The sequence below is a fragment of the Onychomys torridus genome, chromosome 8 (assembly GCF_903995425.1).
Source record: "Onychomys torridus chromosome 8, mOncTor1.1, whole genome shotgun sequence".
Classification (NCBI taxonomy): domain Eukaryota; kingdom Metazoa; phylum Chordata; class Mammalia; order Rodentia; family Cricetidae; genus Onychomys; species Onychomys torridus.
The window spans coordinates 75,716,911-75,742,354 of NC_050450.1; the positions used below are offsets into that span (position 1 = coordinate 75,716,911).

At 44.4% G+C, this 25,444-nt stretch overlaps 1 protein-coding gene across 6 annotated transcripts in view; it reads left to right on the forward strand.

Annotated features, from left to right (window-relative positions):
* Tex14 (testis expressed 14, intercellular bridge forming factor) overlaps positions 1 to 25,444 on the forward strand; it is a 127,377-nt gene that overhangs the window by 52,940 nt on the left and 48,993 nt on the right. For all 6 annotated transcript variants that reach the window (XM_036197549.1, XM_036197551.1, XM_036197554.1 and 3 more), the window contains 8 exons: positions 1,952 to 2,117; positions 3,241 to 3,377; positions 8,189 to 8,270; positions 10,288 to 10,418; positions 11,304 to 11,417; positions 13,241 to 13,364; positions 14,987 to 15,165; positions 24,822 to 24,973. In XM_036197549.1, coding sequence (XP_036053442.1) covers positions 1,952 to 2,117; positions 3,241 to 3,377; positions 8,189 to 8,270; positions 10,288 to 10,418; positions 11,304 to 11,417; positions 13,241 to 13,364; positions 14,987 to 15,165; positions 24,822 to 24,973 — 1,085 coding nt within the window. The remainder of the gene's footprint in view (positions 1 to 1,951; positions 2,118 to 3,240; positions 3,378 to 8,188; positions 8,271 to 10,287; positions 10,419 to 11,303; positions 11,418 to 13,240; positions 13,365 to 14,986; positions 15,166 to 24,821; positions 24,974 to 25,444) is intronic.

Consider the following 25,444-nt stretch of genomic DNA (forward strand, 5'->3'; position numbering starts at 1 on the left):
AAAAAAGAGGAGAAGAAGGAAGAGGAGGAGGAAAAGGAAAAGAAAAAAAGAAATCTTTTAAAGATGTGTTTATAAATCTATAAAGATGTAAAATGACTTGAATGATTTTGTGGTTCCCTGTAGAGTCTAGGTAAGTGTCTGCTACTAAGCCCCAGTTTTAAAAATGACAACTTGAAAGGGCAGCCGCTGTTGAACTTTCTCTCCAACCTCTGCGTGCGTGCGTGCGTGCGTGCATGTGTAGGTATGTAGTTTTGTTTTGAGGTAGGGTCTCAATTTGTAGACCAGGCTTGCTTTGAACTCATGACTTTCCTGCCTCCACCTTCTAAGTACTGGAGTTATGGATGTGTGTTCCCCATGCCCTACCCCTGGGACTCAGATTTTGAAAATATCTCAATGCCACATTGACTAAATTATACTGGAATACTATACAGATATTGAAAAGAAATATGCAGTGGCTTTCTCATGTGGAAGTTCTCCCACATTAGTAGAATGACTTATATAATATAAACTATTCTTTAACACTTTTAAATTTATTTTATGTGTATGAATGTTTTGCCTGCCACTTTCATGCCTGGTACCTGTGGCAATTAGAAGAGGTGTCAATTCTCCCTGAAACTGGAGTTCTGGATAGTTGTGAGTCACCATGTGGGTGCTGGGAATTGAACCCAAGTTCTCTGTAAGATCAGTGAGCACTCTTAACCACTGAGCCATCTTTCAGCCTCATATGACGTATTCTTATTCAGACTTGTATATACATAGAAAATATCTAGAATACAGAACTTGTAATTAATTGCCTCTGAGCAAGAAAACAAGTTGGAAGGTTTTTTTTTTTTTTCTGTAAAATTTCTTAACATTTTTCTTCCTCTTCATCACTTTCTCTTATTTCCTTTTCTCATTGCCATTTCTTTTTCAATTAAAGGGATTGAGCTCTCCCAAGTGATTCTGATGTGTACCCTGTTAAGAAACCATGGCTAGGGCTGGAGAGATGGCTCACAGGCTCAGAGGTTAAGAGCACTGCTTGCTCATCCAAAGGTCCTGAGTTCAATTCCCAGCAACCACATGGTGGCTCACAACCATCTGCAAGGAGATCTGGCGCCCTCTTCTGTATACATAATAAATAAATAAATCTTAAAAAAAAAAAAAAAAGAAAGAAAGAAAAGAAAAGAAACCATGGCTAAACTGGGTAGTGGTGGGTAGTGGTGGTGCACACCCAGCACTTGGGAGGCAGAGGCAGGCGGTGGATCTCTATCAGTTCGAGGCCAGCCTGGTCTATAGAGCTAGTTCCAGAATAGCCAGGGCTACACAAAGAAAACCTGTCTCAAAAAAATCAAAACAAAAAAAAAAAAAAAAAAAAAACAAAAAAAAAAAAAAGAAAAGCAAAGAATACACCCTCATCTTGTGGACATAATAAAAGCCATCTCTCATTCCTTAATTAGTTTCCTAGCATTGGTAGAATTTGTGAGGAACAAATCCTTGGCTGGATTGGTGATGCCAAACTTTTGTTGGACTCTCCTACTGAATTTGGGGTAGATAAAAGAGCACTTGTCACATGAGAGGGGTGGTCTCTGTGTTTAACCAGCCTGACCCCAGAGTACTGCAGTCACGAAGACAATATGTCAGTGAAACCGTGGGGGCAGTAAGGAAAGAACACAGGTTCAAATCCCTACCTGGGTAGGCCCTTTTGATTCTGTTTAGAGGGTTGAGATGAACATTGAATAAAAAAGATTTAAAAAGAATGTGTGTTGGGGTTGGGGATTTAGCTCAGTGGTAGGCAAGCGCAAGACCCTGGGTTTGGTCCTCAGCTCTGAAAAAAAAAAAATGTGTGTAAAGCTCTTGCTACCACAGATCAGTGTTCTCACAGACAGTATTGTAATCTTCATCCCTAAAATGTACTGTTAATGACTGGAAGGAAGGTTATCATGGACGCTCACTGTATTTCTTTTGTTCCTAGCCGATGCTTTGATGGGAGCACTCCTGTCCATGCAGCAGCTTTTTCAGGCAACCAGTGGATCCTCAGTAAACTGCTGAATGCAGGGGGTGACCTGCGACTCCATGATGAGAAGGGTCGAAACCCACAGGCCTGGGCTTTGGCAGCAGGGAAGGATCGTAGCACTCAAGTAAGAGTGGGCCTCCTTATCCAACCAGTAAAAGAATATGGACTAATAGTCAGGATCCCTGGGAGCAGAACTTTACAGTGGTCTTAGCATTAACATTGGGCAGAGAGACCTGAGTTGAAACAAGTTAAGTGCTTGTGGAGGCCAGAGATAAATATCAGGTGTCTTTGCTCAATCACTCAACATCTTAATTTTTTATCTTTTCAGATTTTTATTTGAGTTGGTATTTTTGCCTGCACTTATATCTGTGTGAGGGTGTGCGGTCCCCCTGGAACTTTAGTTATAGACAGTTGTGAGCTGCCATGTGGGTGCTAGGAATTAGACTCTGGGTCCTCTGGGAAGAGTATCCAGGGCTCTTAACCTCTGAGCCATTTCTCCAGCCCCATCTTTTTAGTTTTGAAAGTGTGTCTTTCCCTTTAGTGTTACTGTGTATTGTGTGTTTATGTATGATGTGTGTGTGCCTTGTGTGAGTATGAGGTCGGAGGACAACTTTCGCAAGTTGATTCTGCCATGTGGGTGCTGGGAATCAAACTCAGGTCCTCTGGATGAGTGAACAGCAGGTGCTTTAACCACTGAGCTTTCTTCAGCCTCTCCATCTTTATTTTCTGAGACAGGATCTTTCATTGAACCAGGCTGGTAGGCCTGACCAGTGAGCTTCTACGATCTACCTGTCTCCTTCCCCTGATGCCCTCTACCCCCAGTGCTGGAGTCACAGGCATGTGCCACCCTGCCCAACTTCTCATGTAGGTTCTGGGGCTCTGAACTCAGGTCCTCATCCTTACATGGCAGGTACTTTACCAACTAAGCCACCTCCTTAACCCTATCATACATTTTAATGAGAACTAAATAACATGACAAATGTAAAACAAAACAGCATGCAGAGTGCCAGCACTGCCTTGTACAGTCCCTGTCCCAGCTTAGCTGCCTCATCCACTGAAGGACAGAATTGGAGGAAATGGCTGACAGGTTCTCTCCATGAAAACATTCCATGTCTGTAGAAAATCACCAAGGTCCTTCCCTTTCCAGAGACTCCCTGTTGAGAGCTCTCAGCAACTCAGACCACCTGCATGCTGAAGCCTCCATCCCTCATACTGTCAGCACTGAGTGTCTCTGCTGTGTGTTGCAGATGGTGGAGTTCATGCAGCGCTGCACTTCACATATGAAGGCTATCGTCCAGGGTGTCTCCTATGACCTCCTGAAGAGGATAGACTCCCCTCAGCGTCTCATCTGCAGCCCGCCCTGGTTTGGTAGCCTCATGCAGGGGTGAGCACAGTCTTGAACCACATCAGCCCTCCGGGTTGGCGCCACCTGGGTCTTTAGCAGCATAACAGGTTGAAGCAGGGAGGGGAAGTCTGTCCCTGCTGAATTGCTAATTAGATAGGACCTTTAGTATTTCCAAGAGCAGAATTAGAACAGTCACGTCTTTCTCCTCTCCCTCCTCCTCCTCCTTCCCCCTCCCTTTTTTTGCTGGGTTTTTGAGTCATAGTCTCTCTCCATCGTCCTGACTGTCTTGGAATTCATTGTTCAGACCAAACCTTGAACTCAGAGAGCAGCCTGCCTCCTTCTGAGTGCTGAGATTAAAGGTGTGCGCCACCACCTCTGGCAGCAGGATAGCTCTCATTCAGCCTGAGTTAAAACTACTGAAGGACCATCCGCTGAGCATCCATTGCATACATGACACAGTGCCAAGCTCTTAAAACTAAAGAAGGCACTGCTGTTGTAAAGTTGTTGTGTAGATGAATTTCTAAACGGTCTTATTAAATGAAAAACACAGAGCCAAATACAGGGATGAAAGCCTTAGAGAGATCAGGGAACTAGGGAGAGCCATCAGCCACCCTTACCTCACCAACTCTGCAGCTTCCAAGTGCATGTTACTTCCTGTCTACCCACGCCTTTATATGCCTTGCTGTTCTGCTCTCTCATTGGCTTTTAGCCTAGCTACCTCACTTCCCTTGTCACTGTCTGTACAGACCTCCACATCTCTATGGTTGGTACTGGGATTAAAGGCGTGTGTCACCATACTTAGCTCTGTTTCCTAGTATGGCCTTGAACACACAGAGACCCTGCCAGCTAAGTGATCGGATTAAGGGCATGTGCTGCCTGACTTTGTTTATTAAACATGGCTGGCCTTTCCCCCTGATCTCTAAGCAAGCTTTATTTATCAAAGCACAAATAAAATGTCACCACATTGATGGGCCTGCTATGCAGATGGTTTGAGTGTAGGAGTGGGATGAGCAGCATTTGTATCTAGTCCTTGCAGATCCCTGTCCTTTGGTTGGCCAGAGGTCTCTCTCCTTGGGCTGTATTTTTCTCATCTCTAAAATGAAAAAGTTGTAGAAGATAGGCTTTATGATTCTTTCAAACTCTGACTTGAAACACTAAGTATTCCTGATCTCACACAATTTCTGTGAGTCAGGAATCAGAGAAGAGGTTGGGGGGGGTGCCATCATCTGAAGGCTTGGCTGAATGAGGGTTCAGTTCTAAAATGGCACACTAACACGACTGGCACATTGTTCCTGGGATTGGATCCCTAGTGGCTGCTTGAATGTCCTCAAAGTTCCCCCAGAACCACTGATCTAAGAGAGATCAGGGCAAAAGTCAGGGTAGATCATACTTTGGAGATGACTCCCTTTTGTAATTATATCTTATTGTATGTGTATGTGCATGTGCATGGGTGTGTGCGAGTACCCATTTGTGCACATGCCACCATGCATAAGTGGAGATCAAAGGACAACTTGTAAGAGTCAGTTCTCTCTCCTTCATGTGGACCTTGGAGATCAAACTCTGGTCATCAAGCTCAGTGGTGATCACCTTTACCCACTGAGCCATCCCTCCTCTGCCCAAGTAACTAACTCCATTATTTCTGCAATATCTGAGTCAACAGAGCCACCTGAAATGACCTGTGAGAGTGTAAATACCAGGAGGTGAGAATCATAGCTCCTTCCTCAGAGGATGTCTATTACACCATCTTTATTTCCATAACAAAAAGTCAATTAATTGTGTTCATTTGGCCATACATATACTACAGTTGGAATACAGAGAAATTGCTGTGGCCTCTTGTGCTAAAATAATGTACAAATTAGTGAAGTGTTCGGTATTTTTCTGTGTGGCTATTGGTAGGAAGAAAACAGAGCCATCCACTTGAGTGCCAGTTGCTGCTGCTATACACCGTCACTGCCTGTTGATAACCACCATCCTTTGTCATCTCCTCCCCCATAACTCATGTGGCCACCAGTTTGCCTTGAACTCTGTATCCTCTGTCTTTACCTCCCAAGGGCTGAGGTTACAGACAAGTATAACCTTGCCCAGTCTAGTTTTTTTTTTTTTTTTTTTTTTTCTTGCCGGAGCTGAGGACCGAACCCAGGGCCTTGAGCTTGCTAGGCAAGCGCTCTACCACTGAGCTAAATCCTCAACCCCGCCCAGTCTAGTCTTAAACTCACTAGCTTAGAATGGCTTCAAACTTGAGGTCTTCTTGCCTCAGCCTCTCAAATGGTGGAATTAACAGCTGTGTGCTACCACTGTCAGCTGCCTAAAGTCTTTTCTCCTTTTTGTGACAGGGTCTCATGTAGCCCTGGCTGACCTCAAATTCAATATATTGTAGCTGAAGTTTTCCTGTGCCCCACCTGGCCCATGGTCAGGACAAATCTCTCTCACCCACCAGTCCTGCAGCTGCTTGGACCCAGTAAACACACAGAGGCTTATATTAATTAAAACTGCTCGGCCATTAGCTCAGGCTAACTACCGACTACTAGCTCTTACACTTAAACTCATCCCATTTCTGTTAATCTATATGTTGCCACATTTTCCATAACTTCACCTGTATGCCATTACATGCTGCTCCCTAGACGGTGGGCTGGTGTCTACTCCTCAGTTCTGTTTTTCCTTCCCAGAATTCTCCTTGTCTGCTTATTCCGCCTTATTCTGTCTAATCAAAAGGGAAGGGTTTAACTTTAACATAGTAAAATTACATATAACAAACAATTATCAAGCAAGAATTACAGTTACAATTTCTAGTCTATTTGTATTTGGCAAAATTAAAGAGAATATTCTATTTATTCTATATTTGTGAGTCTAAAGGAAAATTATAACTAATCTAGTCTTCAACTACATCAAAGACCTCAGAAAGAATATAATATTACCTAAGTAAACAGGAAGTACATTATAAGCAACTTCCAAAAATCTAGAATGACAGAGACAGCTGGCTGCCTGGACAGTTATGCAAAGTTGGGGCATTCATTCTTTAGCCCACAGGCCTAGAGTCTCTCAGTTGCTTCTCTCTGTGTCCTGTAGAATGTCTGGTAGTTTCTTCTGTGAAGCAGGAACCTGAAGGACCATCTCGTCTTGCAAAGTTCAGTGGTCACTTTTTCATGGGTCCTGCATGTCCAGTCAATACAACATTTTGTCAAACAGTCCAGGCAAGGCCAATTTCTTGCCCAAATGGCTATTTTTGCCAAGAAGAAGATAAATTCCATATGGAGTGTCTTCAATGCCCATCTTTCTCTTTGAAGTAAATCAGTGCTGCCAGGAGCAGACATGTTTCACTGTCCAGAAAGTCTGTTTTAAAAAATTTTAAATGCCATATTCTGTAGGTCTTTGAAGGCAGATTTCTGAGTTCCAGGACAGCCAGGGCTACACAGTGAAACACTGTCTTGAAAAGAAAAAACTTTTTCTTTTCTTTTTTCTTTTTCTTTTTTTAAAGTCAGTCTCACTGTTAGCCTGTTCTGGCCTCCAACCATGGCAATCTACTTATTTCAGCTTCCCAAGGGTTAGGATTTCAGGTGTGAACACCATGCTTTATTATACTCTTAACAAGAAGTCAAGCTTGGCATGATGGTGCACAGCTGTAATCCTTGTAGGCTGCTAGGCAGGGAGAAAGGGAGTAAAAAGGACTATTTGCAGCCACATGCTTCTCAGGCACATATTGAACATAATACATACCTATGTCAGCTTCCTCCGCATAATCTATGACCCACAATATCCTTTCTAAAACAGAAAACACTTTTTCCCTCTTATCCCTCTTCTACAACTTGCCTATCCTGTTTTTTGTTTTGTTTTGTTTTGTTTTCAAACTTCAATAAATTGCTCTTGAGTTTTCTTCTGAATTTTAAGTTCCTTTATCTACCAAACTAATACTTCCAAAAGAGACCCTGTGTTCCTCAGTACCAGCACTTTAGGAGGGGATAGAAGATCTCATACCAGCCTGGGCTACATAAAAAGACTTTGTCACAAAGAGGGGGAGGGGGAGGAAAGCCAAATAGTATCAGCTGCTTTAGTGTGTTTTCTGTTTCTGTGATAAATGTCATAATGTTACATAATTTCTGTGATAAATGTCAAAAGCAGTTTAGTAAGGAAAGATTTATCTGGTTTACACTTCTTCTAATTGGTCTTAATATTAAAAAACCTGGAGTTAGGTATCAGGGTGAAAGCCGAAAGATCAGAGAAGCAGAGCAGCCAGCCACTAGATTTCTTAACTCTAGGAATCCTCAGACTGAAAAGGGCTGAGCTCCTCTCTCTCTCCTGCCTTATCACTTCCTCTCTCCTCTCAGCCTTGTCACTTCCTGCTTCTTTGTCCCAAGTACTGGGATTAAAGGTGTGTGCCACCACTGCCTGGTCTCTAGTGACTGGTTTCGAACCCTGATCTCCAGGCAAGCTTTATTTGTTAGAGCATAACGTATCACCACACTTCCTGGTCACAGTCCATCATTGAGGAAATCATGGCAGGAGCTCTCGCAGGACAGCTTTTTACTTACTTGTTCCCACTGGCTTGCTTGTTCAGCTTCACTTCCTATGCAGTGTGGGCCACTTGCCTAGGAATGGCACCACCCACAGTGGGCTGGGCCTTCCTGCAGCAATTAGCAATTAAGAGATGACCCACAGACCTAGTCACAGGCCAGTCTGATTTGGAGAGTTCTTTAGTTAATGGTTCTTGTTTACAGGTGACTCTAGGTTTGTGTCAGGTGGATGGCTGAAGCTAATTATGATAACAATTAACACAGTTTTGAAACCTCGGTTTAGTGTTGTTCCTTTGGATATGAATGATAAATTCTTAATTTTTTTCTTTTAAATGTTTCTAGGAGCCCAAATAGTTCTCCTAACCGACAGCTCAAACCTGGAATCATTTCTGCCCAAAACATCTACAGCTTTGGCTTTGGGAAGGTAAGAGGTTGCCACTCATAGCAAGGTTTGCTGGTCTAGCTAGAGAATCATATGACCACATCTCTCCACCTCCTTCAGCTCTTCTCTTTTTTGGGCGTGGGGTTTGAGGTAAGCTCTCAGACTTGCAGCAATCCTGCATCTGCTTCCCAGTGTTGGGATTACAGGTGTAAACCACCTTATTCACTCTCTAGATCAAGCTAAACCTGATGATTTTCTACCTCCACTCTGGAAAAGCAAAGGTCATTCATTCATCCAGCTATGTTCCCCAGTGGCCTCTTTCTTTAACTGGCAGATACTATTTGTCCTCCAAACATTCCTCAATTCATTAAAAGCATTTCAGATATACTCATTAAACCTGTGGGAGGCAAGGCCATTGGGAAGCAAATCCATAGAGTTGGCACAGCTCTCTGCCTCTCTGTTAAGGGAGAGTGTCTGGGACCTTCGTGAGAATTAAAGAATCTAGGTCCTCTTGCATCCTAAGCAAGTGCTTTGTCTCTGAGTTATATATGATACCAGCCTTCAGTTCCTCCCTCCTCTCCTCAGAGTATGTTTTTTTTCTTCTTTGCTCTTTTGCATTGTAGGAAAGATACTTCTTAGTGTTCCTGTCCTTACTGAGAAATGGTAAACACCATATAGAATTCATTTGAATGACTCTGGCACGATACCAAGTGTGTAGAAAGTGATCCATCCCACTGGGGAACATTGCTGGGTGAATGAATGACCTTTGTTGTTTTTTTTTTTTTTTAAGATTTATTTATTATGTATACAGAGGAGGGCACCAGATCTCATTACAGATGGTTGTGAGCCACCATGTGGTTGCTAGGAATTGAACTCAGGACCTCTGGAAGAGCAGTCAGTGCTCTTAACCTCTGAGCCATCTCTCCAACCCGACCTTTGCTTTTTCAGTCTCTATTGTTTCTACCAAGGTGCTTGGGGTGGGATTGGAGGCAAAAAGAATTTTGGCTCCCCTCCCCCCATTGATGGAGGTGAACCCAGGACCTCTGGCATGATATGCAGCTACTCTACTGTGGAGCTGTATCCCCAGCACAGATATGTTGACTTTTGTTGTACACAGGCCTGGATTCTGGAGAGGTCGCAATAGGCCTCTGTCTTTGTTACATTTCTATTGCCATGACAGAACACCATGATCAAGGAAACTTATAAAAGAAAGCATTTCGTTTAGGTGCTCATGGTTCCAGAAGATTAGAGTCCATGACCTTATGGTAGGGAGCATGGCAACTGGCAAGGTAGGCATGCTGCAAGAGCACTAGCTAAGATCTCACATGTGGTCCATAGCACAGGGCAGAGAAGAGAGAGCTAACTGGAATGGAGTGCATTTTTTGAAACCTCAGAGCCCACCCCCAGGGATACACCTCCTACAACAAGGCCACACCTCCTCATGCTTCCCAAACAGCTCCAGTAAGTGGGGACCAAACATCAGTTCTCATTTAGACTGCCACAGTCCCCTTAGGCCCAGTTCACCATTTCAGGTAAGATGTTGGGCTTCTGTCTGTGAACCACCTCAGGAAAAGGGAAAGAATATTACAGAATTAAAAATAGTATAAAGTTAATGGTGGATCGTGTAGGATCATGCCTATGATGCTACCCTTTAGCAGGATGTGTCATTGTAAAAAGAAATACCAGAAGCTACATGAGATGGCATGCTCCTGTAATCCCAGAATTCAGGAGGTAGAGGTAGGGAGGTCATGCATTTGATGTCTGTGTGAGCTGCATATTGAGATCTTGTCTCAGAAACAAATAGTGTAGCTGGGCAAGGGTTACACACCTTTAACCCCAACACTTGGAAGGTGAGCGGGCTGATCTCTTTGAGTCTGAGACTACTGTGGACTACACAGTGCTAGGCCATGTCTCAAAACTCAGCCAGCCAACAGCAAAGGTAGTACATGAATGTATTTACTAAATAATCAGCAGCTCTAAGCCGAAGTGACAAGACTCTGCGGGTATATTGCTTTCCCAGTTTCTTCCCTTGCAATTTGAAGCTGTTCCTTGGTTTCAGTTTTATCTCACTCCAGGGATGCAGCTCACTTATCCAGGATCTCTTCCAGTAATTGGAGAAAAGGAAGTGATTCAAGCTGATGATGAGCCTACCTTCTCTTTCTTCAGTGGCCCCTACATGGTCATGACCAAGTAAGTAGGAGCTGGCCAGTGTCCCCTGGAAGAGTGGCTTCCAGTGAATTGATAAACTCATATGTGTTTAAGTTAGGGTTTCTCACTGTGTGCATTTTTGGCCGGATGATTCTTTGTTGTGGTGAGACTTGTGCATTGTAAGATGTTCAGGAATGTGCCTGATCTCTGACCCCTTCAGTTGTGACAAGCAGACTGTCTATGGACATTACCAAATAGCCTCTACCCAGAGAACAGCTGCTCTGAAAAGGTTCCCATTCAGTATGCGGACCTTTCTGCTTTCTGAAGAATTAGAGGCAGCAGGATGGGTTGGCTTGCCTCTGAAATGGGCTGCGGCTCTCACCAGCCAAACCCAGGGCTGGTGGCAGTAATTGGATTTGGAGACGACAGAAACCTCTTGGATGTGTTCACTCCTCAGAGACCCGGTCTTTGCAGGGTCAAAAGAGCTGTCCTGGCTTTTAGAGCCTGGATCTTCTTTCCTCCTTCAAGGAACACACATCTAAAAGCCCCTGGTGGCCTCACTAGGCCCTTTGCCCCTTGTTTTTCTGCCCATGCTGTGAATTTGTTGTCAGGCCGCCACTCCTCTGCCCCACCACTGTTGCTACCGTCTGTCCTAATGGCCTCTTAACTGTCCTCTAGTCTCTGATCACAGCTGCCCTATCCATTTGCCACACTGCTGTCACCACTGCCTAACACAAACCCTTATGAAATTACTCTCTTCCCTTGGAGCCTTCTGTGACTTTTGCCCCACCTAATTCTCCAGGGTGCTTTAGACCCTGGAAGGTGGTGGGAGGTAGGATTCTGTGGTCTGGGTCTATGGGAAGGAAGACTGGTTCACGGAAGCAGTGGCTGCTCAACTCCTCCTTGCACCCTCTCCGCACCTTTTAGCCTAGTGTGGAACAGGAGCCGAGTCACAGTGAAAGAACTGAACCTCCCCGCCCGTCCTCACTGTAGCAGGCTGAGGTTGGCTGACTTGTTGATTGCTGAGCAGGAGCACAGCAGGTAAGAAAGAGAACCAAGAACAAGACCCACTACAGGGCAGGGTGGTGGTGGTTGCACACCTTTAATCCTAGCACTTGGGAAGCAGAGGCAGGTGGGTCTCTGAGTTCCAGGACAGCCTGGGCCGTAATACAGAGAAACCCTGTCTTGAAAAAAAAAAAAAAAATCAACAGAAAATTGCATATAAAGAGGGATTAATGTAGTATGAAGAGTATGGATTGTGATGGTAAGGGGCTCCAGTCTGTCAACTGTCCCATAAGTCATGTCTTTGGATGAACAGGCTCCAGGACCATCTGGTTTTCCTCCTGTGGCCCCTGAGGCCTGCTCCATTTGGGACACTGTACCCACCGGGAGAGCAAATGACCGTTGTGTTTTCGCAGAGCATAGCAGTCTGTGAGATCAGATGTCTGAGAACCATGCCTCTACTACTGAGTCTCAGTTCCAAAGGTTTCCTAAAGTTCTAGAGTTCTGTCATTTAGGTCTTGGTGAGTCAGACACTGGATTCATGATTTCATACCAGGCCAGTGAGCTAGCTCCTGAATATTCCACTTAGCCCTGCAGGAGGTGTTTCTAGACAGGTGAAATCCTTGCTTTTGAAGAAACTAGCCTGAATGACCCACACAATCTGAAAAGACAGGTAGGTAGGCATGGTGATGCTTTGACATGAGGCTGAGTAGGTGTGTAACTTTGGACACATTACCTTGACATTAGCTGCCTCCTCCACCCACCCCACCCCACCCCTGTAGCCCTCCCCCCCACAGGGCTTCTCTGTATAACAGTTCTGGCTGCCCTAGAACTCACTCTGTAGACCAGGCTGGCCTCAAACTCACAAAGATCCACCTGCCTCTGCCTCCCAAGTACTGGGATTAAAGGTGTGCGCCACCACTGCCTGGCTTGGTTATTACATTTCTAAAGCAAGCAGGAGGGTGCATGTCTGAGATGATGTATGCAGCTTATGCAGGGTGTCTCAATTAGGATTTCTATTGCTGTGACAAAAACCATGAGCAAAAAGCAAGTTGAGGAGGAAAGGGTTTATTTAGCTTACACTTCTGTAGAGCTGTTCATCACTGAAGGAAGTCAGGACAGGAACTCAAGCAGGGCAGGAGCTGATGCAGAGGCCATGGGGGAGTGCTGCTACTGGCTTGCTTCCCTTGGCTTGCTCAGCCTGCTTTCTTTTTCTTCTTCTTTTTTTCCCAGCCTGCTTTCTTATAGAACCCAGGACTGCCAGCCCAGGGAAGGAACTACCCACAATGGGCTGCTGCCTGCAAACCCCATCAGTCACTAATTTAATTAAGATCTACCTTATAGCCAGATCTTAACGGAGGCATCTTCTCAACTGAGGTTCCTCCTTCCAGATGACTCTAGTTTGTGTGTCAAGCTGACAGAAGACCGGCCAGCACCCAGAGTATCTTGTTTTGTAGGTTTTGACAACATTGTTGTTATTGCCACTGATAACTTTAAACCTTCAGCTTCTTCCAATAGATGTCTCCCCTTCCAGAACTCATTCTATTTTCTAAGAAAAATGCTGTATATAAATTGTATTTTGTTGGTTTTTGTTTTTCTCTGTGTTATTTGTTTTTGAGACAAGATATCATGTATCCTAGACTGGACTTGAGCTCACTATGTAGTAGAGGGTGACCTTGATCTTGACCTTCTCCTGCCTCCACCTCCCAAGTGCTGAGATTATACATTGAGTCTCCATGCTTGGCTATGAATGGGATTTGTTTAGAATGGGTTCAAATGACATAAAAGAAAGACTACCAACTGTGTTTTCATCATGCTCTCATATGTCCTGTCCCTTATGAAGCTTTTTTTATCTTGTGTAGCAACCTACGGCACCCTAACCTGCTGCAGCTGATGGCTGTATGTTTGTCCCGGGACCTGAAGAAAATTCGCCTGGTTTACGAACGTATCACAGTCGGCACACTGTTCAGTGTCCTCCATGAACGAGTAAATAGTCTTTCTGTAGATTTCCCCAATTGCTCTCCCTCTTCTCCCTGCCCTCTTCTGTGCCATCTTTGCAGAGTTCTCATTTAGAAGATAGATCTGTAAATCCTTTTCATGGATTGCATATGGTGTAACATGCCAGATAAGACTGATAAGCACATGTTGGAACTAATGGGATCTAATTTTTTTACATTGATTGATCAATTGATTTGTCTGTCTTGTCTGTCTGTGTACCACCCCATGCCTATTAGGTCAGAAGACAAGTTGTTGGAAAGAGTGTTTTCCTTTCACGGAGGGCTCCAGGGATTGAATTCAGGTCACCAGGCTTGGCAGCAAGCACCTTTACCTCTGAGCCAGCTCACTGGTCCTGATACAATAGTTTTCCTTCTTTTCCTTCTTTCATTAAACAAACTTATGGGGGATAGGTACATAACATGCCACAGTTATATCTGTGGAGATCAGAGGATAACTGTGTGAACTTGGTTCTCTCCTTCCACCTTTGTGTGGGTTCTAAGTAATAAAAGCAGGTCCTCAGACTTACATTACAACTGCTTTACCAGCTGAACCATCTAGTTGACCTTGTTTAAGTATTGAGACAGGCTTAACTATGTAACCCTGACCAACCTCAGACTCATGACCTTCCCACCACTCAGCCTCCTAAGTGCTGGGATTGCAGATGTGAACCACGATTTCTGGCTTCTCAGTCTTGCTTTCTTACCAGCCCTTCGGTAGCTCAACAGAGCCAGAAACATATTGATGTAATTCTAGCTGAGCCATTGGCCACAGCTTCTTTCCCCTACATTTTACTTGTGCTCTGTCCTGGTTTGTTTATCTTTTTCTTCTCACCTCTCAGATTTCCTTGGGATGGAGGAGTATCTACATGATTGACAGATCTTGTGGCTGAATGTTCTTTGGGCTGGGATATGGCTTCCAGGAGTTCTTTCTCTGTGACCTTATTCTAAATACCATGGCTGAGGGGCTGGAGAGATGGCTCAGTGGTTAAAAGCACTGACAGCTCTTCCAGAGGACCCAGGTTCAATTCCCAACACCCACATGGTGGCTCACACTGTCTGTAGCTGCAGTTCCAGGGGACCTGACACCCATGGCAAAACACCAATGCACATAACAAAATAAAAGTAAATACCATGGCTGGGAGTAAAGAGAGACTCCCCCCACCCCACCCCCCAGTGAGTCTCTCTTCTTCATCTGATAGGGCTATTGCAACTTGTAGATTCTCTGCATCTTGTAGAGTCCTTTGAGTTTCCAGGTTCTCCCAGCCCCAGAATTGGATAGGGAGGTGCCAGGGCAGGTTTACTGGTGGGAGTGAAGGGACCGCCCCTCCCTGGCAGTTTCCCCACATTAAGCTGGAATGCACACACCAAGTTTAGAGTACTTTCTTCTAATTTGTCAAGATAGAAAGCAGCTTACCTGTAGGAAAGGAGCTGAGGTTTGGAGCCAGGGGCCTGGATCAGTGGAACTACAGATCAGTCACTTTACCTCACTGGCATTTAGGCTCCCCTCTGCTAAATGAGAATATTGGGAAGTGTGGGTACCAAATGAAGACTTTGGAAATGACACCAGGAGGTCTTTTCTTTTGTTTTTCGAACTTTCTCCCTTGCTTGCAGAGGTCCCAGTTCCCAGTGTTGCACATGGAGGTGATTGTGCACTTGCTGCTCCAGATTGCTGATGCCTTGATATACCTGCATTCCCGAGGTTTTGTCCATCGCTCCCTCAGCTCCTACGCTGTCCACATTGTCTCTGCAGGAGAAGCCAGGCTGACCAACCTGGAGTATATGATGGAGAGGTAGGTATAGCCTCCAAGGTAGCTTCTTTCTGAAGAGGGTCCCTGGTTATAGCACTGAAATCTAATCTGTTCAGGTTTCATACTTGGTGGGAAAACTGTCAGCACAGAAAGATTTACCAAATGCAAAGACTATAGATAGACTGCTTAAAAAAATGTGTTTTACATTGTGTGTGTGCGCGTTTGTGTGTATGTGTGTAAGGGGGGGGAGAGAGGGAGAAAGGGAGGAGGGGGAGCGCAACTTATAGTACTTTCCTTCCGCCATGTGGGTCCTGAGGATGAAATCCAGGTCATCAGTCCTCCTTTTTGTTTTCTGAGATGGGGTCTTGTGTGTAGCTCAGTAGTATATAGTTCAGGGTGGACTCGAATTCACAGTCCTCTTTCCTCTGCTTCTCAAGAGCTGTTGCAGGTATGGGTTGCCACATCTGGCTATGAAGTTACTTCTGCTTAGGGTAGTCTCATTTTCATAAACATGTAACATGCCTGTATTAACCAATGTATATCATAGCCTCTTTGCACTCTAAAATTTTTTACTTGGTACAACAGAGTTGTGTTATCTTTTGGGTTTTTGATATAGGATTTCTCTGTTTAGCTCTGGCTGTCCTGGAACTCCATCCGTGCTCTGTAGACAGCCTTAGAGAGTGTCTTGCCTCTGCCTTCAGAGTGCTGGAATAAAAGGTGTGTGCCACTGCCCAGGGCAGAGTTGTATGTTTTTACCTTGTACTCTGTTAAGTGTGTTGAAAGGGGCCTTGTTACACATTTCTCCTATTAGTGGCCAGCCACCCTTAAGGCCTCAGTTGCCCACTGCATTCTTTTCATTGCTAGTCAGGGAGTAAGAGAAAGCGTAGAGGGTACATAGTCAGATTTGGGGCCGACCTGAAGTAGGCACATCGCAGCTTCCCACTTTGCTCTGGGCCAGAGCCAGTTACCTTCTTATTGAATGGAGGCTTAGAAATGTACCTTAGCTATAGAAGAGAGGAGGTGATGGGCACCAGTGAGCCTTATCTTTGGTCTTATCTTCTGCTGAGTAACGAAGGCACCCTGTGCCTTCAAGGGACCCAAGCACGGTGGGAGACACTTAAAACAGCTTCCTTATTCAAACACTGGTAGTTGGGCTTAGTTTCCTACTGGGCTGAGGCCAGAGACTGACTCTTCTTAATTCCGCACACCAGGCTCTAGGAGGCAGAGGGTCTCTGCTGTACATCCTCAATGCCCTCCACAGCTCTGGGCCTTTGGCACCATGTTGGTTCTGTTCTGGACACTGCTCTCAGCCACTGGACAGACTGCTCGCTTACACCTTCTTTCTCTGGCCCTCACCACCCATGCTTGGTGCCGTTCTTCTGAGTCGCAGCGTGGCTTTGCTGCTACCTTCTTCCCCAGTGATTTACTGCTGTCACTACACGCAGAGCTTGGCGAGGACGGAAATGTGGTGGTGTTTCTCACTGCTGCCTCCTAGATGCTGAGAACAGGCCCTGACTCATGGGCACTCAGTGGGAAGGAAACAGAGTTTCTTACCTTTCCATGCACCAGTGGTTTTTGTGCTCTGTCTTAAAGGAAGGCAGGGCTAGCTTGTGCCTGGTCCCGAGGACCTTGGTCAGGACTCTGAATTTTACCCTAACCACTGGGATACTGTGGGACATGTTTTTAGAGTATTAGAGTATCATAGATGCTTTATGGGTTAAGAATCTCTCGGCTCTTGTGTGTGAAGGGCCTGTGAGAGAGAGAGAGACAAGGGATCAGAGAGGGTATGACTGGGAGCTGCTGGAGTTTTCTATGAAGTAGCAACAGAGGTCAGGTGGCAGTCATCAGTCAGGCCTCAGGTTTGTTCCTTCTCAATCCTAGTTCAAACCCTTCAGGGTGGACCAGTGAGCTAGCTCAGCAAGTAGAAGTGCTTGCCACACAAGCCTGACACCTTGAGCAGGAGCCCCAGCACCCATGGTGGAAGGAGAATTGCCACCTGGAAGCTGTCTCTCCCCTGCCCACCCCAGACAAGATTTCTCTGTGTAGCCTTGGTTGTCCTGGAACTCACTCTGTAAACCAGGCTGGGCTCAGACTCAAGAGATCCGCCTGCCTCTGCCTCCCTAGTGTTGGGATTAAAGGTGTGCGCCACCACCACTTGGCTGTGAAAGTTGTCTTTTGATTCCACCACATGTACATGTGCACCTACACACACACACACACACACACACACACACACACACCCCAAAACAAAAATTTCAAAGGCTCCTTATTGCCTGCAAGAACAGGTTCAGACAATGTTTTGAAGTACGGAAGCCATCCTAAATGTGCACACTTCCTAGGAGGGGCCCTGGTAAGATTGTACTGTCAACCTTTCCTAACACTTCTGCCTGGTTAGTTTTATTTACCTTTTTGAGGCAGAGTCTCAAGTAGTCCAGGCTAGCCTCACACTTACTAGATAGTCAAGAATGGCCTTGAACTCCTGATCCTTTTGCCTCTACCTCTCAAGTGCTGGGGGTATAGGCCTTTGCTGCAGTTCTAGACACTTGCTGGTTATTTGAACTCACTTTCAGTCTATTCTCTTTCTGTGTTGCTCACCATCTAGTGTGCTTTGTATATACTTATTCCCCTCACTTGTACTTTTCTTTTTAATAGTTATCATTTTGGTTTTTTGAGACATGGTTTCTTTTGTAGCTTTTGGCAGTCCTGGAACTCGATCTGTAAAACAAGCTGGCCTTGAACTCACAGAGATCCGCCTGCCTCTGCCCTCTGAGTGCTGAGATTAAAGGTGTACATCATCACTGCCTGGCTAAAATTTTTAGTACTAGTAGTACTAGTAGTAGTAGTAGTAGTAGTAGTAGTAGTAGTAGTAGTAGTAGTAGTAGTGAGGAAGGGTTTTCTTTTTTCTTTTTTTTTAAATTTTATTATGTACATAGTGTTCTGCCTGCAGGCCAAAGAGAGCACCAGATCTCATTACAGATGGTTGTGAGCCACCATGTAGTTGCTGAGAATTGAACTCAGGACCTCTGGAAGAGCAGCCAGTGATCTTAACTGCTGAGCCATGTCTCCAGCCCCCTAAAAATTATTTTTAAAGTATATGTACATGTGGGTAGGTATGTGCACATGTGTGTAACTGCCTCAAAAGGACAGCAGTATCAGATCCCCTTGGAGCTGTAGTTATAGATGGTCGTGAACAACCCAACATGGGTGCTAGGAACTGAACTGGGGTTCTTTGAAAGAGCAGTATGTGCTTTTAACCATTGAGCCATGTCTTTAGTCACATTTTTTTTTTTTTTTTTTTTTTTTTTTGGTCTTTTTTACCAGTAAGTCTTGCTATGTAACTCTGGTTGGCCTGGAATTCATTGTGTAGTCTTGGCTGGCCTCAAATTTGTGACAGTCCTGGTACCTCTGCCCCCTGAGTGCTGAGATTATAGTCATGCCCAGATTAGATTTTTTTTTTTTTTTTTTTTTTGAGCTGAGGATTGAACCCAGGGCCTTGCGCTTGCTAGGCAAGCGCTCTACCACTGAGCTAAATCCCCAACCCCCAATTTATTTTATTTTTTTTTATTTTGAGACAGGGTTTCTCTGTGCAGCTTTGGCTATCCTGGAACTCACAAGAGATCCACCTGCCTCTGCCTTCTAAGTGCTGGGATTAAAGGCGAACACCACCACTGCCCAACTCCCAGATCTAATTTTCAAAACATGTATTTGTGTATGTGTGCATGTGCATGAGGAGACCAGAGGTCAACATCATGTGTCTTCTTCAGTTGCTCTCTACCCCAGGGTCCTCTTGCCTCTGGATTCCTAGCACTGAGACTGTAGAGGGGCTGGGCACCTCAGTCTTCCCCAGTAGGGAATTCTCAGCACTCAGTGATACAAGAAGACTTATTAGTACACAGCTGTATCCTGTGGCTATTGCTTAAAGAGGCCTGTCCTCATCAGAAACATTTCATGGTTTATATAAGATTAGGTCTTGTCATGATCTGTGACCATTATCTTTTTGCCTCCACCCCAAAGGAGAACCCCTCCCCCACTCCAGCTAATCAAGTTTTACAGAAGCTGAAATTCGAAAGGTTTTACTTAAGACAGCTTTATCTTTAGCAAACAGGACTTGCTGTCTAAGCAGTTGTTGGTGTCAGTCACTTCCTAAGGGAGATGAGCAGATGTTACCCTTTCCAGAAAATAAGAATGGGCAAACAGGTTCACAAAGCAGAAGCCAGCAGTTTAGTGTTAGCTCTGTTGTCTTCAAATCAAAGGGAGTTTCTTACTCCAGTGTAAACTCATAATTAATATTAAAGCTTTCTATTCTTCTGTCCTTTACTCCTCCCCTTTGGAGGTGATTAATTTAATATAAGGCTCCAATTTTGTAGTTCTGCTTCATCCAGGGTCCATCTGCTGTGTTACTAAGTAGGGGGACTAAGAAGTCAACACCATTTGTAACTTTATAGCTCCTATACAGGATCGAATGAACTGGAGCAGACAGAGTGTAGGGTCCAAATGACAGACTAAGAATGACTATGCTAAAGGCATCAGCCGAAATTTCTGATTCCAGGAGTCCGAGGAGTGTTTTCAGTGCTTTTCCTTTTCCGGCTGTTTCCTTGAGCTGTTTAACCGTTCTGTCTCTGCCTACTCCTAATTTAGTAGTTGAGCTGTTTAACCATTATACCTCTGACTGCTCCTAATTTATTAGCACAGTAGCAGCATTCTTTAAGATCCTCCCTTCTCTGCTGTTCATAAATTTAGACCTCTTCTGGAAGATGGCTTCTGCAAGGGAATCTATTTGGTCCTGTATTGTTCTTACTCCTTCACTTATCTGTTCCCTGTCCTTTATAGCCTTGTTAGACAGATCATTGCAGTGTATTTCTAAAGATGCTATTCCTCTGACCCCCAGGTCCAGGGATGAGAGGAAAAGCGCTTTTAAGCCTGCCATAGGCTTGCACCTATGGTAAAGTAGGAGATTCACTGCCTTAAGCTATCTTAGCTCATGGATTTACGTAAACCAGACTACAAAGCCCCATCCACTTAGGAGGGAGGCACCGGTGGGCCCACGTTCTAGGACCACTGCCCTAGTTGTGGCAGCACCCACAGTGGGCTGGGCCTTCCTCTGTCAAGATTCAACCAAGAAAACATTCCACAGGCTTGCCCATAGCACAGTGTGGTGGGGCATTTTCTCAATTTAGGTTTCCTCTTCTCAAATGACTCTAGCTTGTGGCAAGTTGACAAAAATACCCAGGGTAGTTGTGTCCACTCAGTATTTGCTGCATGATTGGATGAATCTAGATGAAAAGAACACTTAACATACAAAAATCAGGGTTAACTATTGGGCTCTATAATCCAGGGCAGCTAAAGTTTTGGATGTTTTGCTTGATGATACTATCAGAGACTTCAAAGGCTGACAGAAATGAAATCATTAGTTAAGAGTGCCATCTGCTGTTGAGAAGACAGCATAACAGTTTATTCTGGTTTTGTTCTCCCATAGAAGTAGGAATCTTGAAGTGAAACGTAGTTTGAAGATTGCCTGGCCCAACCCTAACCTTCCCCCCTTTCTTTCTAAATTATGGTGCTGGGGAGCAACCCCAGGGCTGCATGTATGCTAGGTAGGTGTGGTGATATATTGTGTCCCCCAATATATTGTGCACCCTAATAAACTTATCTGGGGTCATAGAACAGAACAGCCACTAGATAAAAATAGAGGCCAGAAAATGGTGGCACACACGCCTTTAATCCTAGCATTCCGGAGGCAGAGATCCACCCAGATCTCTGTGATTTCAAGGCCACACTGGAAACTGAGCCAAGCATGGTGGCACACACCTGTAATCCCAGGAAGTGATGGCAGGAAGCAGAAAGGTATGTAAGGTGTGAAAATCAGGAACTAGGGGCTTTTTAAAAAAGGTTTTCAGCTTTTGAGCAGCATTTCAGCTGAGATCCATTTGGATGAGGACTCAGAGGCTTCCACTTTGAGGAAACAGGATCAGCTGAGAAGATGGCAAGGTAAAGTTAGCTGTGGCTTGTTCTGCTTCTCTGATCTTCTAGTGTTCACCCCAATACCTGTCTCTGGGTTTATTTTTATTAATAAACTTATTGATTTATAATAAGACCATTTGAGGCTACAGCCTCAGCCTAGCCCTGTCCTTCGTATACAGGAAAGTGAGGTCCAGAAGGGTGAAAGGGATGATGTCCAGGGACCCAGCCAGTTGGTTAGTGGCATAGCTGAATGGAGCTAGATGGTAGGAAATGCCCCTAGGCCACAGGCAGGATGGACTGGAGGTTAGTGCAGGAGATCAGCTAGGAGGCACTAAGATGGAGCTGGGGGGCCTCAATAGAAAGACAGGCAACACACTGAGGAGCTGGTGTTGACAGCTGCCAGGTTGGGGCTGGGGTGGAAGGAGGAGGGAGAGAATGTAAGCAGTAGCTGAAGTTGATGAGGAACATACTGGGCACGGTAGAAATAGTGTGGGATTTGGGCTTGCTGACCTCAGATGGAACTTCAGGCAGAAGTGGCAATCAGGAAGTCATCATAGCCGCAACAGTACACCTTTCCCTGTAACATAAGCTAATGGAACTGTGAGTCCAGGGAGCTTTCAACTCTGCATTTGTTTTGGCTAACACTCTACTTGGGCTCATTGGCTTGTTTAACTTCCTTGTCAACATTCCATCTCCTGGCATAAAAGTGGTGAAGCAGTTTTTCCTACTCTTAATTCTTCAATTGCAGCTTTAGAGCAGGACACCACTTCACCCTGCAAATGGTGTCACATAGCTACACCCAAATGTAATTTTAAAACGGCATCCCAGAAAACTTCCGCCCTACAGTGACAGCCAAAATAGAAGTTGTCATCCTCAGTACCACTCCAGCCCTTTTCCATGTTGGCAGGAAGGCCTCTCATACGATAAGTGAGCACTTGAGCTCTATCCCAGTCCTCCCATATAGCTTCAGAGAAAGAAGAAAGGCTGTAAGTGAAGAAAGTAAGAACAAAAAGAAAGGATTTGAATTCTGGTTATGACTTGTCCCTTGTTAGGACCTTAGCTAAGCCAGAGAAGCCTGTGGTTCCTTTGGAGAAATGCCCAGCTTGAAGAAAGAAGCATGGTAGTTTCCCAAAATATATTACAAACAATAGAAAACCCAATGCCTTTTGGGGAATAGCTGAGGAAGAGCACTTGTCTAGCATGCATGAGCATCCCCAGTACCCCCTTAAAACAAAACTATCACTAAAAAAGACCTATTGACTTTTTGTGGTATTAATGTAATTTATGTTAATTTAATATATAATTACATGGTGAATATTCCAAATTTGTACATTAAATATATAAATATTTTTATATTGTGTGTGCATATCACAATAAACAATTCCTCAGTTTTATCATTTGGTGATACAAATGAAAAGCCAGGATCATATTTTCTAATTCATGGCTTTCTGACCTCACTGCTCTCTGTCGAAGGCCCTGCTGGATGGTCTGGGAGCTGTGGAGAGTAGGTAAATATGATTAAAAAAAATACAATGTATAAAATTCTCAAGGAATTAATTCAAATATCATTAAAAATCCTACTGATAGAAACTTCAATCTGAGAAGCCCATCCTAGCTTCTGAAACCTGTGCTTATGCCAGCCCCAGCAAAGAACTTGTATTTGAGACGGAGTCTCACTGTATATTTCTGGCTGGCCTGAACTTGCTCTGTAGACCAGGGTGGGATTGCACTCACAGAGATCTGCCTCTGACTCCCAAGTGCTGGGATGTCTTAGTTAATTTTCTGTTGCTATGACAAAGCACCATAACCAAGGCAGTTTAGAAATGGAATTGTTTAGTTGGCTTCAGTTTCAGAGGATTGGAATCCATGATGGAGGAGCAAAGACTTGTGGTAGCCACACAGAGAGCTCACATCTTGATCCACAGTAGGAGGCAGAGAGAGTTCTGGGGAGTGTGCCAGTCAGCCTCCCCCAGCTAGTCCATGCCTCCTAATCCTTCCCTAACAGTTCCACCAGCTGGGGACGAAGCGTTCAAACATGAGCCTTCGGGGCTGTTCTCACCCTCACCACCACATGGGAATATAGGCATGTGTCATCACCTATATCCTTCCCACCTTTAATAACAGTTTAAAAAATGTTCTTATTTTACGTATATGAGCATTTTGCCTGCATGTATGTATATATGTGTGTCATGTGCATGCCTGGTGTCCACAGATACCAGAAGAGGGATTTGGACTTCCCAGAACTAGAGTTACAGGAAGTTATGACCCCATGTGCTAGGAACTTAACCCAGGTCCTTTGCTCTAGCATCAAGGTGCTTAGATTATAGGTATGTGAGTGCTGGAGTCTGAACTCAGGGCCTCATAACAAGCTATGCAGGTACTCTGCCAACTAAGCTACATCCCCAGCCCCAGAATAACTTAGCTGCTAATTATCAGTGAGCAGTCATCAAACCTTTACCAAGTGCCTGCCATTGTTGCCATATTATTTTTTACTTGGTAGGATGAGTACTTTATGCCCCACAGAGTATTGCCACGTCCATAATTTCATTTGATTGCCGTGACAGCCATGGGTATTCAGTACTGATTTCACTTCACCCCGAGGCCTATTGTTGGCCTAGGAAACATTTGTGATAGTCTGACTTGGCTCTTAAGGTGGTTAGTTGAGCAGATAAATTATTTATAAAAAATAAGGGAACTTTGATGAACTATAAGGGCTCATTCCTCATTCCCCAGAGGACATGAGTTCAGAACAGAAGCAGTCATGGGCTGGGCGTGGTGGTGCATGCTTTTAATCCCAGCACTCAGGAGGCAGAGGCAGGTGGATCTCTGTCAGTTTTATGCCATAGGATAAAGGCTCTTGCCCCTAAGCCTGACAACCTGAGGTTGACCACTGGGTTCCACATGGTGGGAAGAGAGAGCTAATTCTCGCAGATCATCCTCTTATATCCATATGCACAGTCTGGTACATGCACATATACACATACACACAGTAAATAAATGTAATGAAATATATTCTTAAAATGATAAAGTAATGGTGGTGGTGCATGCATTTAATCCCAGCACTTGGGAGGCAGAGGCAGATGTATCTCTGTGAGTTCAAGGCCAGCCTGGTCTACAGAGTGAGTTCTAGGACAGACAGAGATGCTGTTACACAGAGAAACCCTATTTTGAAAAATCCAAAAAAGAAAAAAAATATATAGCTACTATATATATATATATATATGTTTGTGTATAAATAGCTACTATATATGTATATATACATGTATATATAGCTACTCTCAGAGAGATGAATGCAAGATATAATAAACAAACTTAAGTAATAATTATTCTGCAGTTAATAAAACAGTACTACTTTTAAAGTAGGTGATCAGGGAAGGGCTTCCTAAGGAGGCAACTTTCAAATTAATGTCTTGGTCACAAGAAATGAACAGTCACTGAGTGTGTCAGGGAGAAGGAACCAGTCACGCAGTGTGGAAGTAGGATGTCTTCCTAGTGCGTTGAAAGATGGTCCCTGTGGTTTGGATGGTGCGTGGGTGGGAATGTAGGGTCAGGTAAGCAGGAACGGTGAGGAGTTGTACATATTGGAAGAGCTCCAAGGCAGTGTAAGTTAATTCAGTGTCTCATCAAATTTCCAGAAGATCCAGGAGATTGATTTCTCATAGGAACATATTCATGTATACTGTGTGGTGATCATAATGACTCCTGAAGAGAAATGTGCCTGGTGTTTCTTTCCACAGCCAGGACGATGGTGTACACAGGGACATGACTCGAGTGCCTCTGCCCACCGAACTCTACAACTGGGCTGCGCCAGAAGTGATCTTACAGAAGGCGGCCACTGTAAAGTCAGACATCTACAGCTTTTCCATGATCATTCAAGAGATTTTAACAGGTGATTGAGGAGTGCATTCAAGTTGATCAGAGTCCTTATTGTTAGGTTAGAGAGTTCCCCCAGGAGTTACTTAGTTTTATGAAAATTCAGAACTTAAGAGAAAAAAAAAATCCTGAAGGATCATTTTTTGTTTGTCTGTTTTTCTGAGATAGGGTCTCTATCATGAAGCCCTGGCTGTCCTAGAACTCGTTATATAGACCAGGCTGGCTTCTGCCTCCTGAGTTCTAGGAATAAGAGCATGCACCACTACAGCTGGCTTCAAGGATCTTCTTTGTATTAGACACAAGATGGTTTCCCAGAAACCTCTAACTATTTAAGACTCAGAAAAACCCAAATCTGCTTGCTAGTGACAAGACACTTAACTGAAGCGAAAAATAGGGACTGGTAGATGTATACATGATGTCACTTGAAACAAAAATGAAAGCCTTTGAAACCTACATGACTTCAAGTAAAGTACTCATGTAACTGAAG